Below are 18,709 nucleotides of genomic sequence, written 5' to 3' on the forward strand. Positions count from 1 at the left end.
AGATTTCCGACCTCTTGCATTGCATTATCAGGACGAAAAGAAAAATGAATTGAGAGAGAGAGAGAGAGATTGCTCTTCTGGTACAGAATGAACCTGGAGCACGAGCAATGGAGCCATGTTTAGCGTTCTCACCAAGCCAGTTCTTTAACTGTAATTGGGTGGAGTGGGGGAGAGAAATAGCTCTTGTGATATAGAATGAACCTAGAGCACGAGCACTGGAGCTGCCATGTTTTGGTTTCTTGCAAACATAAATACATGCATGCATCTGCATTGCATACTTTCCTAGAATTTATATGCATATATACATCATTTATACTTGTATGTTCATAATCGGAGTTGTTGGTTCCTGCAATTATTTTGACTTTGTGCCTCAAAATATGTGTTTGTGTATATATTGGACTGTACTTCAGTGACCACCTCCCATAGATCATTCCACTTTACACTGTACCAAATATCTCCTTTTTTCTTTGGGTAATATTTGTGTAGCAAATGCACATTGGCCCTGTAAAATTCTTACTTGGTACTTCATTCTTGGAATATCATAATACTTTCTACACAGATCTTTCTTATTGCTGTCCAAAACCAGCTTAATTTATTTTGTATTGTCTGCAACCAGATGTTCAAGGAAAAAAAATCAGCAAGAGAAAGTTTTGTCTGCGGAGCTTGTGGTCAGGTGTGTAATCTAACCTGAAATTGTTGCAGTGATTGGGAAAATTGTCATAATTTCCTTATGATCATTTGCCTTCTGTTTTACTAGCTTGGGCACATGAGGACTAACAAGAATTGCCCCAAGTATGGAGAAGATTTAGAAGCACAAGTTGAGATTACAGAACCAGAGAAGGCATCAGTGAAGTCCAGTTCTTTGGAACACTCTGCTCAGCTCCAGCAGAGGACTCTCATAAAGAAAATCATACCAAAAAGTGCTACAAAAATGGCTCTGGCAGAAACTTCTGAGGGCGAGAAGTCTAGTTTGAAGGCAAAAAATCTTCCTGTGAAGTTTAAATGTGGCTCTGCTGATAGGCTTCCTGATAAAGTCGCTCCAGGGACCACACATGGTCCTGACCAACCTGTCATTTCTGATGCTGAAACTGGGAATAAGTTTGTTAAGGTTAATAAAATAATAATTTCCAACAAGATGAAACCCGAAGATTCACAGGTTGAATCTCATAAACCCTCTATTGTGATCCGGCCGCCTACTGAAACAGATAAGGAACATGTTGAATCTCATAAGCCTTCTATTGTAATACGCCCACCATCAGAAATAGACAGAGACCAGGTTGAATCTCATAAGCCCTCTAATGTGACACGGCCTCCAACGGAAACAGATAGGGACCAGGTTGAATCTCATAAACCCTCTATTGTAATACGGCCACCAGTGGATACGGATAGAGACCAGCCTCGTAAGAAGATCATAATCAAACGGCCAAAAGAGGTTAGTCTAGACCAAGTCAGTCAGGATGGAAGCACTGGTCTTGAGTACAGAAAAACTAAGAAAATAGTTGAATTATCAAGTTTTGAGAAGCATAAGAAGCCAGAGACCAAGCATTTGAATGAGGATGTCGCAAAAAGGAAAGCTAGAGAGGATAAAAGATTGTGGGAAGAGGAAGAGAAGAGGAGAAATGCAGAGAGATTGAGAGAAGAGAGGGCAAAGAGGCTTTATGAGGAAGAAATGAGGATGCTAGAAGAGCAAGAAAGGTTAGCTGAGATTAGAAAGTTTGAGGAAGCCATAAGAAGAGAGAGAGAGGAAGAAGAACGTCAGAAAGCACGGAAAAAGAAAAAGAAAAAAATGCCTGAAATGAGAGATAATCATTTAGAGGACTACAGAACTAGAAGAAATGATAGAAGGATTCCAGAAAGGGACAGGAGTACCAAAAGGAGACCTGTCGTTGAGTTGGGAAAGTTTGGTGCAGACTATGGCCCACCAACAAAGCGCCGTAGAGGAGGAGAGGTACACTCTGCTTATTTTCTCCAAGCTCTATATCTCTTTTCTACATTTTACACATGGGATTTTGCTGCTTATGCTGGCTCTTACAACTTCCTGTAAATGCTACTCCTATATTTGCAACTAATTGATGAACACTTGGACAATGATTACAAATGAGGGCATTCCTAGTCATTTAATGATGTTGTTTGCTTTCATTTCTATATTAACTGGGAAGAAAAATCTAGAATGAAGAGCTTGGTTCAATGTTGAAAGATGATATTAAAATCACAAGCCCAGGTACAGCCTCACACCTTTTCTAGGAGTAAAGAATCTTCGGTAGGCCATTACATAACATCCTTATGGTGTTTTGAAATTAGTTCTTGAAGTTGCTTTTTATATACCCTTCTTAACCATCTACTTAAAGAGTCACCCCTTTCTGATTTTTTATTCTCCCCTGTTTTCTGTTTTCAACTTTTTTTCTCTTTGAGCTTGAACCATTAAAATAGGTTATACAGGATTAGCACAAATATGCAGCAATCGAGCTTTAGATTATTGGTGCACTTGTATCTTAATTAAGTCCCTTTTTTCACAGCTATGAGAGGGGGATGGCATGGCTTACTTCTACTTATCCTAATCACTTCAATACATTGTTGGATACAAACTTCCAATTGACATGAGATTCTTATTGATCTTCCTGCAGGTTGGTTTGTCAAATGTCTTAGAAAGCATTGTGGATTCCCTGAGAGACAGATATGAGGTGTCTTATCTCTTCTTAAAACCAGTGTCCAAGAAAGAAGCTCCCGATTACCTGGACATCATAAGGCACCCGATGGACCTGTCCACGATCAGGGAGAAGGTGAGGAAGATGGAGTACAAGAGCCGAGAGGATTTCAGGCATGATGTGTGGCAAATCACCTACAATGCCCACATATATAACGATGGACGTAACCCTGGTATTCCTCCCCTTGCGGATCAGCTTTTGGAGCTTTGTGACTATTTGTTAAGCGAGAATGATGCCAGCTTGACTGAAGCTGAAGCTGGTATCGAATACAGGGATACTTAGGCTGTGAATTGTTAAATTAAGATAACTTAGTTGTCCGGAAGGCCCAGTTTGGTATAGTCATTTTCTCTTTTTCAGGTGTATGGTGGATGAGGGATGGGGCTAGATGCAGCTCACTATCTGCTAAATTCCTGTCTTCAGAAACATTGAGCTGCATCCCGCCTCCCCACTTTTTTCTGTATATTTGGGTTATTCTGGGAAATAAAAAAGCTGCATATCATTCATCAATAGTATCCCACGAATTTAAAATGTGGAGCATTAAACATAGTTTATTAAGATGTATGACGCGTTAGGAACTGAGATGGTAATCGAAGAAACCTATAATGAAGACTATACTCCTAAATCCTAATGACAAGGGCTCGGTTTAGAGAGGAGGTTATGGCCTAGTGCGTGAAACTTCAAATTTGATTAAGATTCAGATTTCGAGTTTCCTGAGTTTGTCTCATTGAATCCTTGAACAGAGTGACTCTACGTTCTTATTAAGTTTGGTTTTTATCTCAGTTTGAAAGGATGGGACTCTACAATCCTTTATCCTTATCAATTATTATAGGGTCTCTTATCCTTCCCATGATTACGACTTAATTTGCTTTTTCTATTCTTAAAAACAAAAAACTTATTTGGGGAAAGAGGTGTGTTTTTGTTTTTTCTGTTTTCCGTGTTCTCAAGAACTATTTTTTTTAGAACAATAAAAAAATGTTTTCATTATTTTTTCATTATTCATACAATAGATTGTTTTTCGTGTTTTCTCTTTTTTTTTTTTTTCTAGCTGTTTTTTGTGCTTCTACAAAAGTGAGCTCCATCCAAACCCCACCCCTAAACCTTTTTTTTCTTTCTTAAATTGTTGAAATTAATATACTTACACATGATTTCAAAGTCATCATTTCTTTAAGAAAATTATAATTGGTGTAAAATTTTTAAAATAAAATAATTTTTTAAAATTTAAATAAATTATACATATGAAAATTATTTATATATTTAAAATATCAAGTTAATGGAAGAAAACATTTTATTAATTAAAAAATAACTTTCAAACATGTTTTTTATTTTACATGTTTTAAAAAACTTTTTTATTAACTCAATAAAACATGTTTTTTTTTTTTTCTGAAAACATAAAAAACTATTCTCAAAAACTATTTTTCAGAAACAGTTTTCAAAAACAGCAACCCAACATCCCTATGATTTTCAAAACAATTTTTAAACATGTTCCAGAATAAACCCTAAGCTATTTTGTCCGGGGCCTCCAAAGCATTCGACGCTGTTTACTTTAAAATGCCTTTGCTTGCTTAGTGGGTTATAGAGCTCCTTTGATTGATAAAAAGGACCTTTTACACACTGAATTAAAAAAGGACCTAACTATTATCACACAAATAACTATGAAATCATGATAAAGACCCACTTGAAAAGAGGCTCCCTTATGGATAGGATTAGTTAGATGAGAAATATTGTCTTGTCTATGAAGAAAGGCACCATTCTTCTCTACACTCCCTACTCCATTCTGGATTCCAGGGAATAAAAATATATATATAGTCAATAATTTTCCGTGTGCTGGGGTTGGGTGGGTTAAACTGTGTACGTCATTGTCACCATTGGCATTTCAAGTCCTTTTCAACAATTAGAAACCATGACAAAGGCATTTCATGTACCAAAACTAAATAGCAAATACAACAAAGATCAACATCCATGTGACATTATTGTTTGGCTTCATCAGGATGACAGCTCACCAACAACAGAAACCTAGAATTTTTAAATACTCTCACAACATGTCTCATTCTCTTAACTTATTTTTACAGCAAGAGTCAAAAGGAAAAGACCATGGTCCCTCTTCACACTCTCACTTACCACACATACCACACATACCAATACACTTCAAACTGAGCAGAAATCAAAGCAAACAGATAGGGTAATAAGGTAGGTCTTGATCAGCCCCACCATTGGTGCACAGCAACTCCCTCATCTCTCAGCCTCCCATACAAGGCCAAGCACTCCCAATAAGCTCTCTGCTTATTGTTTTCCCCTTTCTGCCTCTGGTGGTTGCACCCCAGAAACAGTTCATCCACCAGACAGACTGTTCTCCCTTTTATCATTTCCTCCACCACTTCTGCCTCTGCCTTCATCACAACGTACTCCTCTTCCTTCACATTCTCCATTAACCAATCTGATATTCCAACATTTGTAGCCTTCCCCATTTGTGGCATTAGGCTGCCTGGCTGACCATCTATCTCCAAATTGTAAATCACAAAATCTTGATTCCTTTTCGGGTAGTTCTGATGAAACCAATCCATTGTAGCACTGCTTTCTTCCTTGAAGCCCACATTGATGAATATTCGTTGTGGGTAACCTTCAAGAGAATCCCCCAGCAAGTCAGGGAGGAACTTGGTTCTCTTTAAGCAATGTCTTGATTGTTTTAAAGCGTGCCTTGGTGACTCAAGCAAAGCGCTTTCAAGACCCTTCAATGCTGCCTTCTTGGCCTGAGAGGGCATTGCACAAAGGCCCCTTTTTGTTGAGGAATTCAATTCCTCATTTGCCTCAACAGTTTTCCTCACAGCCACAACTGTTGAATTGAATCGCCTGACATACACAATTCTATAATTTGGTATTTCTTTGAAGGTCTCGCTCAACTGTAAGGCTAAAATGCCACCAGCTTTGATAAGGGGGTCAACGAGCCTAATAGCTCTGAAGGAAGAGGCAAACACAATATCAAACTTCTCATCTGGGATGAATCCCGAGTGCTCTAAATCAGATTCTGGTACAATTTCAATCTCATTATCGTTGAACAACCCCAAATTGTACACCGGATCCCCAAAGCCAGAGCTTAAAATATTGAAGAACCTCAAATTGTAGACTGGATCCCCAATGCCAGAGCTCAAGATAAGAGCTCTATGGCCTTCTCGAATTAGGCCTTCATGGACCAAATCCTGAAAAAGCAAAGGCAATGACTCGAATTCAATCGAATCAGCTTCATTGCTAAATTCAGAAGCCTCGATGTAGGAGGCAGAGGGTCCCCTGAAAATGAACCCAATGCAGGGTAACGAGACCACAACCATGGCCAAGAACAAGGACCTTGACACAACCCTCAAAACCCTTGAATCAGGAAGCTTAATGACCAAAAGGTTATCAGAATTCAGGTCCTCCAGACCACCACCACCGTCACCACCACTGTGTTTGACTATCCCATTCTTGGCTCGAAGCCCACGAGCCATTTCCATGATTATCAGGCTATAGGACCCAAACAAAGGTCTCTGGATCTGAAGTTGCAGGAATGCAGCAGTAATTTTGAGAGGTCGATTTGGAAATTTTGGAAGTTCCCAGAAACAAACAGAGATGAAGATGCAGAAAAAGGAAAACGGGGGATTTAGCGAGTGCAAAACCTGGAAGAGGTGTGGTTACCACCCACAAGTGCCACACGCGTGCTTTGGATTCTGCAGTAGAGGAGCATCAATTGGGTGAAGCGCTGAGGCTCCATGAATTCTGTTGGTTGAAGTCAATGGCAGCAGAGACTATGCAGAAACCGCTTTGTAACGGATCATCTGCAACCCAACAACCAGTGACCAGAGAATGGAGAAGAAACGTGGAAAGGGAATCAGGAAAACGAGAGGAGATGAGTTGGGTGGAGTAGAGAGAGAGAGGGAGAGAGTGAGAGGGCTTGTGGTGTTGGAAGATTAATAACAAGTCTAGTACTAGAATTGCATGCTGGTGTGTTGTGAAGACTTTGGGCATGTGGAAGTGGGGACTCCCCTGACACCGACTGCTCGATTCATTTCGAATCCTTAGGCTTCATAAACAAAAACTGTCGGTTACATAATTTGAAAAATAATCACACTTTTTATAAGAACTGATTACATTAATAAAAAAAACAATCTTTTCACACTCCTAACACTACTAAATAATTACGAAAACACAAGTTCAAATTAACATTCAATAATGATAAGACTTTTTGGTTCATATAAAAAGACTCCAATCAATATTATTGTAATTATTTTATATTCAAATCAATCCTTTATTGACTCTAACTTATTTTTTTATATTTTAATCTCATCTGTTTCTTCTTGAATTACATCTATTATGATTGTCGATTTAATATCTTAAAATTTTCCTAATAATATTATTGTCATATTTATATTATTGAAAATCTTTTATTTTCATTAAAATATTTATTACAAAAAAAAAAAAGAGTAGCTTTCAATTAAATAGACAAAACACCAATTTGCCATAATTTATTGTTTTCAATCCAAATAGAGTTTAATCTTAATTAATTTATCTACTACTAACTAAAATCACCATATAAATTCAATAATATGAAAATAATTTTATGTTAAATTAAAATTCAATAATTAATTTTGGTTAAAAATTAAATTGACTAATTTCAATTACTCTCAAATTATTACTAGCTAGGATTACCAAATTTTTTATATTAAATAACAAAATATTTGATGTCAGTCGACTAATTAAATTATGAATAATACTATAAATGCATTTGGTAATAATTTTATTAAACATTTATAATATTTTTAACACTTGAAGGATAAAATTTTTCAAATGTTAAAAATATTATAAATATTTTTTAAAATTATTGACAAACGGACTTTAAATAGTTCTTTATAATAAAAAATAAATAAAAAATCATTCTTTCAATAGGGAGTGTTTCTTACTCTAAGGTTACAAATAAGACACACTCTTCCAAACTGTCATGACTACTGCAAGAAGAAGAGTGTGACGAGAGTTTGGTCACCCCCGCAATGCCAGTACGGTGCATGCTTTTTGATTAATAATGTCTAATTCAATATTAATATCCAAGATTGCAGTTCTCTTTTCCCTTTTTTCCCCTTGAGTTTTCAGTTTTTCTTAGCAGACAAACAGAGGCATGAAATGTGAAGATTGAATCTAAGCAACTTGGATGCCTGGAGGTTATCGTAAAATGCCTAACAAGCTTCCTCCCATTTTTCTTCTTTCAATCACATGCATTCAAGTAAAATTCAGATGCCACCAAACACTTCAAACTTCAAATCAAAGCTTCAAACAATTGTAAAAGCCCTAACAATTAACAAATGAAACTACTTTATCATAATTAAAACTCATGAAAAATCAGTTAGGAAGATTAAGAGTGTGTTTGATAATGATTTTAAGAAGTATTTTAACATTTTTAATACTTGAAAGATAAAAAATTTCGAGTGTTGAAAATGTTAGAAACACTTCGTAGAATCAATACCAAACGACATTCTAAATGTACTGAAATTCTACCAGCCCATAAGAAACAGATGGAAAAAAAATATTCTAATATGAAAATTACAAGTCAGTCAAGCTAACTGGTGTAGCTAATGCTCCTTGCAGTGGATCTTAGGCTCTCAAAATCATGCAGGAGTTCCAATCGTAGCTAGGAGATGCAGGCTTCACATTCCAAATTGCCATGAGTATTGTAACTTCCTGTCACCAGCATCATCATGTGGAAGGAAATCAAAGAGATGCGGCGCAAGATGCAGTTTCTTGATGAGGTTGGGGAGCAAAGTGGAAAGAAGAGTATCACGAGAATGATGAGGAAGAGGAAGCCCGTGATTAGGACAGTATTGGAAATCCAATTGAGGTTGCTCACGACAAGAGAGACACCAGCCATGAATGCTAACGACATTGTTGCAAGAGAAACTCCCAATAGTGGCAATGCCACTCTAAGGGCAGTAAGCACCAACTTGAGGTCACACAACTGTGCCCAAATGAGGGAGATTGCAACAATGATGGAGCTATACATTGCTATCATGTCACAGAAAATGAATACTTGGAACTTCTTGTGTCTTAGCATGGTTGCCATCCCCTGGTCTGGCTCAGAGTTGTTATATCCACCAGGGACTCTAAAACCAGCTGCAAAGGATACCGTGGCAACTAGGGTAGCCACCAACAAAAGGGTGTTCACTCTGTCCCTGTAAATATCCATCTTGGGTGGCTCCACCTGCACAGAAGATTGTCCAATTGCTTTGAGAGGTTTGGGGCAAGTAGCTCGCGGTGCACCCGCCACTTTCAATGCAGTCCATGTTAGCCTCTGCAGGGTGGAAAGACAAGTTCAAGTTCAAATCATCTCCTAATCATCAAAGGTTGCAATAAAGAGTAATTACTATTTCCTTTAAGAGCATACCTTGTGATAAGGGGCCAGTGTTTCCATGTAGTACTCAGCAGCATCAAAGGCAGTCAATCCTTCATTGTTCACCAACTTCAAGTCCACCCTTTTATCCCCAGTTAGAGCACTGACAATCATGGGGTGCCAGTGCATGGTGGCCAAATGCAGGGGTGTGTTTCCAACTTTATCTTTCTCATTTATAAGTTTCCCAAGCTCAGGAGTTTTGAGAATGTAGCTGACTACTTCATATTTACCATTAATGGCTGCAACATGAAGAATATTTTGGCCATTATCACTGAGCAGCTCTCTGGGATCCGGGCAGTGTCGAAGTAGCTCCCTGATTACGTCAACATGACCTTTAATAGAAGCCATATGAATGGGAAAGAAGCCACTGTTATCCCTTTCAACAGCTCCTAGAGCATATTTGCCTAACAAGTAATGGACCCCTTTAAGGTGACCTATGGATGCTGCATAGTGAAGTGGAGTCCTCCCTTCTTCATCTCTCGAATAGATCATACTTGGGTCTTTCTTCAACATGATATCTAAGACACCTGGCATATCAAAATATAGTTAAAATGGTTGGGAGCTCTACATATGGGGTATTATATACTTCATTCTTTTTATTGATACTTGTAAAAACATTAGGCAATATCATGATGAAATGAATATGGCAGGGGTGGAGCTAGCTAGGGCCCAGGGGGCAGGTGCCCCCAAAGTTGCCCACTAATGTAAAGTGCTGGCTCGCCACTGGTATATGGTATCTAAAATTCCTCTCACTGACAGCACTCATAAGGTGGGGTGAAGCCAATTTTTTTTTCCTGAAACTGAAACTGATAATCAGACCTCCCTATTGTAATTCGTGACACAACTGGAAAAGAGTTTACCTAATTACCAACACATCAGGCAACAATTTTGAAAGAGGAGTTAAATGCAATACAAGCTAAAAGTTCACATCCTACATTACGCAACTACCTAGAGAGGGCATATAATAGACAAAGATTTTTCTTTTTGAGAAAAACCATTATAGAGGGGAAAGTAAAGAAGGGAATTTTAGTAGATGGTATTAACCCTGTGTGAGGTATGTGAACGCAGAACCATTACCGTCCCAAAAATAAATAAATAAAATAAAATCAGGGATGGAAATACCTGACTGCCTCTCTCTAGTTGCAGCATGAATTGGTGACTTCCCTTTGAGCTTTGTGTTGGGATTCTCACTGCCAACTGGAACTTTGAGCATCGCCAAAACACATGAATCGTACCCAGCTTCTGCAGCGAGGTACAAGGGAGACTTCCCTTCCCTGTTTAGATAGAACACCACTTGGGGATCTGACCCAAACAAATTCAAGGCCACCCATTGATGGCCATTTATCAAGGCTTCATGCAATGCAGTATTTCCTTGCTTATTGCGTTTCCTGAATGGCAGATCGTCATCTTCTACCTCCTTCACCCACACCCTGCTGTAGCCAGAAGATTGGGAATGGACATCACTCGTCAGAAGCTGGACTATAACCGACAAGGTAAGTTCATCTCCAGCTTTTGCAGCCAGATGCAGAGCAGTATCGCCATTTGTGTTTGTCTTGGTAGCAAGCCATGGATACCTGTAAACTATCAGCGCCACTATCTCTAAATTTCCAGAGGCGGCGGCAACATGAAGCAATGTATTCTTTAAGGGAGTTACTTGGTCAAAAATGGAAGCAAGGGTGAGGTTCTTCTCTCTTGAGACTCGCTCCAGCACATTAAGGAAGCCATCAACATCAGCTTCTGTTGCTGCCCTATACAATTGAAGGTCCATGTGATTATGTGGCCTATCAGCTCTGGGTTGCCTCCACTCTTTTGCATTAGGAATCGAGGCATCAGAGTTGGATAATGCTATCGTCTTCAACCTTTGGATTCTCCCGTTTGTAGGAATCCACCTCGCCTGTCTCTCTATTTCTATCTGAATATCAAGTCGCCCCATGTGAAAATATGTGTTCAGGTGTATGAAATCAGGTGCCGGAATCTCGAAGAAGGCAGATGGAGGAGGCTTGGCATAAGATCGACTTTGCGTAGACTTTGTAGAGAGAGTGTCAATGCGAAAAGTTTTTTTTTTTTTTGGCTTGTCGTAGGAAAAAGAGGAACACCTTTACAGGGCTTGGAACACGTAATGGTTTATTAACTAACCCATTTGCTTAGCCTAATGAGCTTGTGAAGAGGTACGGAAGAGTCTCGCGTGCACATGGCGCCCAAGCCCATTTGAGTTAGGCGTCAGGCTGGTTGGGCCGGAATTCCTTAATGCGTGATGCGTTTGCACATGCATCGGGGGTTCAAGACCCTACGTACCCGGATCTCGGCTTTTTTTTTTATCTAAGGGGCGGGAAATGCCCCCTACTACCTTTTTTCATGAGGATTCAAACTCGTATTCTTTGGTCTAAGAGGAAACACAAGTTACCATTAAGCTATCCAATTGATTTTTGCCTTTTTTTTTTTCCCCTCTTGAAAATAGATTAATATTCTTACTCCTTAACTTATTTTTTTAGCTCTGCCACTAACCTTATGGTTTGGTTGTATACATTTCCTGGTTTTTTGTTTTTAAAAAATCGAAATTTTTATATAAAATGAAAAATCATAACTTATATATTAAAGTAGAGGCACAATTCGTATCCTCAAAGATCACTTTTAAAAATAAAAATAAAATTATCCTTTGTAAATTTTAAGAAGTAAAAGTTTTTTTTTCCAAATAAAATTAATTATAAATGTTCAAAATCATTTTGTATGCTCAGGCGTATGAAACCAGGTGCAGGCCCGTTGAAGAAAGGCATTGAACAAAGGCAGAGGAGGAAGATGAGGAGGCTTGGCATACGATTATTGACTTTGTGGGGCCTTAGCCAAGAGGAGATTTTTTTGGTGTGGACCGAAAAACGGCTACTTTGAAAATACAAGGCTTTAAGTGTTTTCAAAAACAATTCTAAAAGTTTTGAAGGAAAAAAGTTTATTTGAGAATAAAATGTTTTTAATCTATTTTTTATATTTTAAAATAATTTTATATTTAATTTTTAATTATTTTTCATATTTATATAATTATTTTTTTTTAAAAAGTTAAAACGACTCCTATCAAATATGATTCAATATTAATAATAAAATCACATGAGAGAATATTGAGTAAGCATATAATATATCTTATGTTAAATAAGAGACAAATTTTTATACTATATACGTGTAAACTTCTTTTAATATTGTACATATTTTTAAATCGTCTACACTCAAAATAATATATATTATTTGAAAGTAAATTGTTATAAATGGTATTAAGATCAATTCATGATTTTAATACAACAATTTGTTTGGCCCGTAAAAAAAATCTATTTATTTGACTCCATAATTATGGATTTTAACTCTTAAACCATAAATTTTGTAGGGTTTTAACATTTAAAATTAGTAGAAATTGAAAAGACAGAAAAAAAATGAAATAATATATATGATTAAAAGAACATTAAAAATTAAATAAATAAATAAAAAGCCCTTTGCCTTTTTGTCTGCTTGACTGAAACCCAAAACGCGAACAAGGTTTGTAGAACCCGGATGGATCTTACCAGTGAGCCACATTTCCTCGTTTACTGAATTCATGCTCAAACCCCATGAAAGCCCGGCATAGAGGGAGTAGGTAGGCTTACAGAACGGAGGGGAGAAGAAAAATGATAGTGGCCCACTGGCCTCCAATATTTGCTGCTACTTTATGCCCCAAATTTAGTGGGCATGTTAACAAACCGCTGAAAGGTCTCCGTTCCTTCAGATTCAACTCCAGTTTCAGCTTCAAAGCTTCTTTCAGGTGTTATTGCATCAAAAATGAAAACCCCAATAAGATTTCTTCTGAGGTATTCTTCACTTATTTTTCACTTTTAGTTTTATCTTAAAGCATGTTTTCTGATGGCTGATTCAGGGCTGTGTTTGGTTGTTCTGTGGAATCATACCAATGAATAATGAATTGAATTTCAATTCCGCGAACCCTCAACTTCACAGCACAAATTCTAATGTAATGAAGGACAAAAAGAAAATTAGAAGCAAGATTTTTGAACCCCGCAGAACTGGAACTCCCAATGAAACCTCATTCTGGGAAATCAAACACAGCCCAAGTCTCTTGAGAGAAATAAAAGGATCTTGTGATTTTGAAATGGGATTTTATTGATTACGAGTAGGAGGGATTCTCAGTCCTGGGATCGGATATTCCATGGGACAGTGGGAGCATTTGGAGTACAATGGCATTCTACTTTTTCAGTTTGCACATTCCATTTAGCTTTGGAGGCTTGTCTGTGGTTGCTCAAATATTGCATCAACCTGTTATTGATCCGCAGACAGAGGTGAGTGAATTTCTCAATCTTTATGGTCAATGTTGATAAGTTGTACTTTGTATGTGTATACTACATATTAAGGAAACCATGCTGCCTTTCTATTGGAGTTGACAGAAGAAGTTTCACCCACTTTTTCCCTAAAATATCTTGTTAGCACTGTGGAGAAATAGGGGTTAAAAGATGTTATTTGGGAGGGAGATGGAGGGGAGAGGGTGGGTTTTGCATCACACTAGCGATAGAGATGTCACATGATGGAGGAGGAGGAATGTCTCTAGTACGATAAACTCTCAAGGAAGATATGGAGAGAAATGAGATAAAATAACTTGTGTGCCAACTCCTCGAGATGGTAAAAGAAAACCAGCTTACAATTTTTGTGTGTCATGTGAAGATGGTGAGAACTAAATTGCTAAGCCATTTGCTTTTTCTAATTTAGGGATGACCTGATCAGTATTTGGGTTCTCCTCGAATTGTGCATTTGCACTTAGGTGAGCCTAATGATCTGTTTGATAGAAACACAATCCAACCCGTTTCACAAATATAATCAGGTACAACTTCTAATACACTTTGTCTACTCTGTGGGATGATGTCTTAGAATCAATTGGTGGTTGATCCAAATAAGAGTCTTGTGCTCATCACATGTTATTATATGTGGGCTCCTGACAAACTATGGCTTTAACCAATGCAATGATGCATTGATGATGCCACTAAAATTCACAACTTACTGAGTATATGAAATCATTTGCCTTGTTACTGAGTCAGCTTTTGGTTGGGTCACTCTGTGTTAACTACATTTTGAATAGACTAATTGCCAACGCTACTGAAAATAGAGCACACTCTGTGTGATGGAGGATTTATGAGGTTTCCTCGTATGACTTGAGACTTCCATGTTTGTGGGTGAAAACTATATGTTGTACCCTCTAGCTCATGATTAAGCAAACATATGTTCTCAATTTTAGTTATTCCCCTAAAAATCCAAAAATTGTCCTTCCTTATGAACTGTGTTATAAATGGATTTGCTTTTTGAATTTGTGATTTCAAGTTGCATGTAAATGTGTAAGAACTATTTTCTTTCTTTTGAGTGCAGGCATTATCAATTCTCGCATTACAAACTTTAGAGCTCACTGGGGCCCTTCTTCTTCTGAATTTTACTGCTAAGCCAGGCTATAGATTTTCTGTCTTTAGAGGTGACCAGTTATCAACAAGGAGGAATTGGTTGTTGACTTCAGCAATTGGTTTTGGGTTTCTTGTTTTGTTGGTTTTTCTTACATCACTTGTTGCTGACATATTAATTGGGCCCAAGGTTGGTTTGATGAACTCATCTGCTTTCACTATGCTACTGTCAGTTTTTGTCACACTAAATTTATTGTGCAACTAACGTCAAATATTTGGATAAGGCTTTGTTAAATTAGAGTTTATCTTGGTATATATTACTTTGACTAAGCTTCTTACATCAGATTATGACAATTTTCTTAGAGAATGTGTGTGCTTGTTATATTTATATTTTTGGAATAAAATTCAAATACATGTGGAGGGAAGAGAATTGGCTCAGCATGGGCCCCTCAACCCTTTATATCTCAATGGGTTATATTTTGCACAATGAATTATCCTCTTGTACAAGGATAAAAATACACATCCATCCATAGTTTCTTTCAAAATTTCTGTTTTCAGTTAGTATCCTCTATTGTCACCCCCCGTCCTCACAGTGATTTTATTTTATTTTTTCTCTCTTTGCTTTCTACTGATACTCTTTAATCTTTGTATGGTTTGAAGCACTTTGAAGAATTATCTGCAACTATGCTTTGCTGAGAATGGAACCTTAAAAACAGATTATTAGTCTGCTAAGAAACATCTTTATTGCATCGTATCTCATATATGGTCATTGTTTTAAAGTTTCCTTCTTTACAACCACAAAGCCATGTGATTGAGCACCTCTTGGACTGAACAAGGACATGATAATGGCATCTTTCATGATTAACATGAATTCAGCTAAACTAAATCATGCTTCTGAGAATAAATCCTTGCTCTTGTAATCAATCCAACCTTCTCATGGGAAATAATATGCGAAGACTTGAGGATAAACTATTAATTAGAAGAGTGTGATGCTAGGTTCAATGGTTTGTGTGGCAATGAAATACAGGAACCTAAGATGTAGAAGATCTTGATTAGATGCATATTTGGTGGTACTAGCTACTAGGATCCTATGATTCTCTTTTGAGCTTGCAGTGCAAACATTTTAACCAAAATGATCTAAATCTTAGCCTGAATTTTTTTACAATTTACAGTCTTAAATCCTAGTGCTTTATTATAGATCCAGTGTCAAAATTTTGGAGAAATGAACTAAAGAAGAAAAGGTTAGTATGGACTATCTTATATATTTAGCAAAAAAACTTGCAGAGGCTACATTTGGATGTTTTAGGGAAGTTGAATAATCCCCTTGTCTTTTTCACAGCATTTGAAACAGGACTTTACATTTTTCATTTCATATGCAATTTAGTCCATTCATTGTGTTAGGCATGCAATTATGCCACTCCTCGGGAAAGTGATGGTTGAAGAAATGACCCTAGGATGAGTGTGTAAGTCCAAAGATAGTTAGGCCCTGTTATAAGCCTCAAGATAGGCATGTTATGGGATGATTAAGCCCCACTGTAATTGTTAGACGTCATTATAAGCCTAGGGATGAGTAAAAGGCCTCAAGATAGGTATGCTGTGGCCTGTGGGTTGGTCAAGCCCTACTGTAAGCCTCTGGATGGTTAAGCCCTGGGATAAGTATGAATGTGTGTGACGTCGAACTACATAAAGATGATTAATTTGACCTCATTAATCCTAACAAGTGGTATTAGACCCAGGTTATGTGTTCAAGTCACAGGATCCATATGCTGGGGATGAATTCTTAGGCATATAACGATGTTGCTCCTCGGTCAATTGGGGCTAAAGCCTTGGTCCTAACACATTGCATACCAAGAGGATAAGATTTATGATTTTGTTACGTATCATGGTTTCAGTTTTATACTTGATTTTCCATGGTAAATTTGCTCTTTAGGATGAGATTTGTTCTCTAATACAAAGGCTATCTTACACATTAAAAGGTATACAAATCCAAAATAATTAGGGAATATTATAAAAAATTTCCTGTTGTGTAAATGTGTAACTTACATCATTGTGCATTCAAGGTTCTTTTACACACTTGAAACCTTACTCCATATGAAGCAACTTCAAAGAATTTTAGTTATTCTATAAATTTGGCCTGCTTGGTGTTAATTTTCCATTTTATTGCTATTCTTTTTTTTTTTCTTTCTCTTATCATAGATGACTTATTTACCCATCTGGAAGATATATATGGATCAATAGAAGCCTAGTATTACTAAACTTGAGTCCTATTCTAACTTGTGATGTACTTTTATGCCTGATTTTCTGCAGGCTGTGAATAACCCCATACTAAAGGAGATCCTTTTAAGCAGCAATGTCTCTGAAATCGCCTGCATCCTGGTTTACTGCATTGTCACTCCCCTGCTGGAGGAAACCGTTTACAGAGGGTTCCTGTTGACATCTCTTGCCTCTACAATGAAATGGCAGCAAGCAGTTATCATAACCTCAGCCATCTTCTCTGCAGCTCACTTCTCTGGTGAGAACTCATTACAATTGTTCATCATTGGTTGTGTCCTCGGATGCTCTTATTGTTGGACCGGAAGCTTGAGTTCTTCAATTGTCATACATTCCTTGTACAATGCCCTGACACTAACAATTACTCTTTTGTCCTAACAATTAAACCTAAGCCATTTTCAATTTTTGTCCCATTTTGTTTGAATTTATAGGAAGAAGAGAAGAGAATGACACAAGTTCATGATCCCTTTTGGGCATCTTATACTGGCATTCATATCTTATAAATGTTGAACATATTATGATGAAAATGCACTTCAAAATGCCTCATATGCAGATTTGAATGTATAATGATCATCTTTGCTTGGATTCCATAACCCAGGTGAGGGTAGGCCAGAGGTACACAATTATTGATGCTCTTTGATGTCATATATTGCTTTACAACACATTCATCTTGTCATTCTCTCCCACAATGCATGCACCATTTACAATACCTCACAAATTCAAATTACCATGTCCTCCTTTTTCCCCTTGTCTATTGTGTTTATATCCTGTAAATGTGATATTCTAATTTCAAATCATCCAATTTGAATGACCCAATTTTTAGAAGTATGAATGCAGAAATATAATTGAACGCTTACACATCATAGTACAGCCTGTAAAATTTTTGAAATGCATGTGCCTTCAAAATGACACAAATATTCAAACAGGAGGAATCATCAATCAAGTTCCATAGAATGAGGGAAGTGGGGTACCCCATGAAGCTTCCATATGACATGGGGCCATGCCCATTTTAAGGAGAGGCACCATAATGTTGAGTAGAAGATGAAAATCATGAAATAAGGTCCATGTAATCATTCCCCTCTCCCCCAAGTCTCTTTCTGTGCCTTTTGTCTTCCTCCCTGGCGCCGAACCGATCATCTCATTGTCTGTCACCCACCCACACACAATAATGCCCCTAATTCTTCCAGAGAGGCCAATAGCCCCACCCCCTTTTCTAATACCACCCTTGAGACAAAGTATCCTACTTGGATCAACACCCACATTTAGCTGTGTTCCATGTACCATTTCCCTTCTTTTTTTTCCTTTGAAATTCAAACTTGAAAAGGTACTTCTCTAACCTTATATAGTATTTTATTAGACCGTTTGATTGAAATTGTGGCATTGAGAGACTCGCATATGGTATACTCCAGCTAGTGAGTCACTTTATACAACACTTTAGTGATCCCCACACATGTGTTTCAAAGAAGAATAAAGAATTCTCAAGGATTATGAAAGCATGCATGATTCAAGTTTAAGCTATTTTGGCGCCTCTCTCTCTCTCTCTCTCCCCCCCCCCCCCCCCCCCCCCCCCCCCCCTCAAATATATATACATATTGAAATACCCGTTTCATATTAGAATTAGAATAATAATAATAATAATAATAATTAATAATAATAATATTTTATTATTATTATTATTATTATAGAGACCTTGGAATTAGTAATTTTTTTCCTTGTATGATATGATAATTTGAGGTGGAAACAAACAAGGCCACATGTTCCCACATGGGGCCATATCATAGCCACTCAGGCCTGATGCTTATCCCGCAATTAACGGGACCACCTCACCAATCATCAACGGCCACGTCTCCACTGCACCCACGAGGGTCACCCTTTTTAAGCCTACCCCCCTCGTCTCCTTAGCTGTGAAGTTGTTG

The 18,709-nt window shown here is 37.5% G+C and overlaps 4 protein-coding genes across 9 annotated transcripts in view; 2 read left to right on the plus strand and 2 right to left on the minus strand.

The window, feature by feature from the left end:
* LOC117926539 (transcription initiation factor TFIID subunit 1) overlaps positions 1 to 3,217 on the plus strand; it is a 64,115-nt gene extending 60,898 nt beyond the window's left edge. For all 3 annotated transcript variants that reach the window (XM_034845661.1, XM_034845662.1, XM_034845663.1), the window contains 3 exons: positions 617 to 673; positions 758 to 1,948; positions 2,625 to 3,217. In XM_034845661.1, the coding sequence (XP_034701552.1) occupies positions 617 to 673; positions 758 to 1,948; positions 2,625 to 2,987 (1,611 nt within the window). In that variant the 3' untranslated portion in view covers positions 2,988 to 3,217. The remainder of the gene's footprint in view (positions 1 to 616; positions 674 to 757; positions 1,949 to 2,624) is intronic.
* Positions 3,218 to 4,596: 1,379 nt separating this feature from the next.
* LOC117925873 lies at positions 4,597 to 6,649 on the minus strand. Its single transcript, XM_034844983.1, has 2 exons — positions 6,353 to 6,649; positions 4,597 to 6,229 (listed from the first exon to the last, which is right to left on the minus strand). The coding sequence occupies exon 2, from the start codon at positions 6,188 to 6,190 to the stop codon at positions 4,904 to 4,906; it is 1,287 nt and encodes a 428-aa protein (XP_034700874.1). The 5' UTR covers positions 6,191 to 6,229; positions 6,353 to 6,649; the 3' UTR covers positions 4,597 to 4,903.
* A 1,513-nt stretch (positions 6,650 to 8,162) lies between these two features.
* LOC117926400 (protein ACCELERATED CELL DEATH 6-like) lies at positions 8,163 to 11,139 on the minus strand. Its single transcript, XM_034845488.1, has 3 exons — positions 10,234 to 11,139; positions 9,106 to 9,638; positions 8,163 to 9,012 (listed from the first exon to the last, which is right to left on the minus strand). The coding sequence occupies exons 1-3, from the start codon at positions 11,042 to 11,044 to the stop codon at positions 8,356 to 8,358; spliced, it is 2,001 nt and encodes a 666-aa protein (XP_034701379.1). The 5' UTR covers positions 11,045 to 11,139; the 3' UTR covers positions 8,163 to 8,355.
* A 1,483-nt stretch (positions 11,140 to 12,622) lies between these two features.
* Positions 12,623 to 18,340, plus strand: LOC117926265. 4 transcript variants are annotated; one of them, XM_034845351.1, is made up of 5 exons: positions 12,623 to 12,938; positions 13,260 to 13,421; positions 14,497 to 14,712; positions 16,830 to 17,034; positions 17,347 to 18,340. In XM_034845351.1, exons 1-5 carry the CDS (start codon positions 12,759 to 12,761, stop codon positions 17,358 to 17,360), a joined length of 777 nt encoding a protein of 258 aa, XP_034701242.1. In that variant the 5' UTR covers positions 12,623 to 12,758; the 3' UTR covers positions 17,361 to 18,340. The 4 variants fall into 4 exon arrangements, with proteins under 4 accessions (XP_034701242.1, XP_034701241.1, XP_034701240.1 ...); XM_034845350.1 differs by having other exon boundaries at positions 17,225 to 17,381; XM_034845349.1 differs by having other exon boundaries at positions 16,830 to 17,381.
* Positions 18,341 to 18,709: the final 369 nt, after the last annotated feature.

This window comes from Vitis riparia, chromosome 12, assembly GCF_004353265.1.
Source record: "Vitis riparia cultivar Riparia Gloire de Montpellier isolate 1030 chromosome 12, EGFV_Vit.rip_1.0, whole genome shotgun sequence".
Classification (NCBI taxonomy): domain Eukaryota; kingdom Viridiplantae; phylum Streptophyta; class Magnoliopsida; order Vitales; family Vitaceae; genus Vitis; species Vitis riparia.

Excerpts from the sequence above, each read along its gene's own strand:
- LOC117925873 (XM_034844983.1), bottom strand. The coding sequence starts at position 6,190 with ATGGAAATGGCTCGTGGGCTTCGAGCCAAGAATGGGATAGTCAAACAC.
- LOC117926400 (XM_034845488.1), bottom strand. The coding sequence starts at position 11,044 with ATGGGGCGACTTGATATTCAGATAGAAATAGAGAGACAGGCGAGGTGG. Across the intron at positions 9,639-10,233 it reads AACTAGAGAGAGGCAGTCAG|GTGTCTTAGATATCATGTTG; the intron begins GTATTTCCATCC and ends TTGATATGCCAG. Across the intron at positions 9,013-9,105 it reads CACTGGCCCCTTATCACAAG|AGGCTAACATGGACTGCATT; the intron begins GTATGCTCTTAA and ends TCCACCCTGCAG.
- LOC117926265 (XM_034845349.1), top strand. The coding sequence starts at position 12,759 with ATGATAGTGGCCCACTGGCCTCCAATATTTGCTGCTACTTTATGCCCC. Across the intron at positions 12,939-13,259 it reads CCAATAAGATTTCTTCTGAG|GAGGGATTCTCAGTCCTGGG; the intron begins GTATTCTTCACT and ends GATTACGAGTAG. Across the intron at positions 14,713-16,829 it reads ACATATTAATTGGGCCCAAG|GCTGTGAATAACCCCATACT; the intron begins GTTGGTTTGATG and ends GATTTTCTGCAG.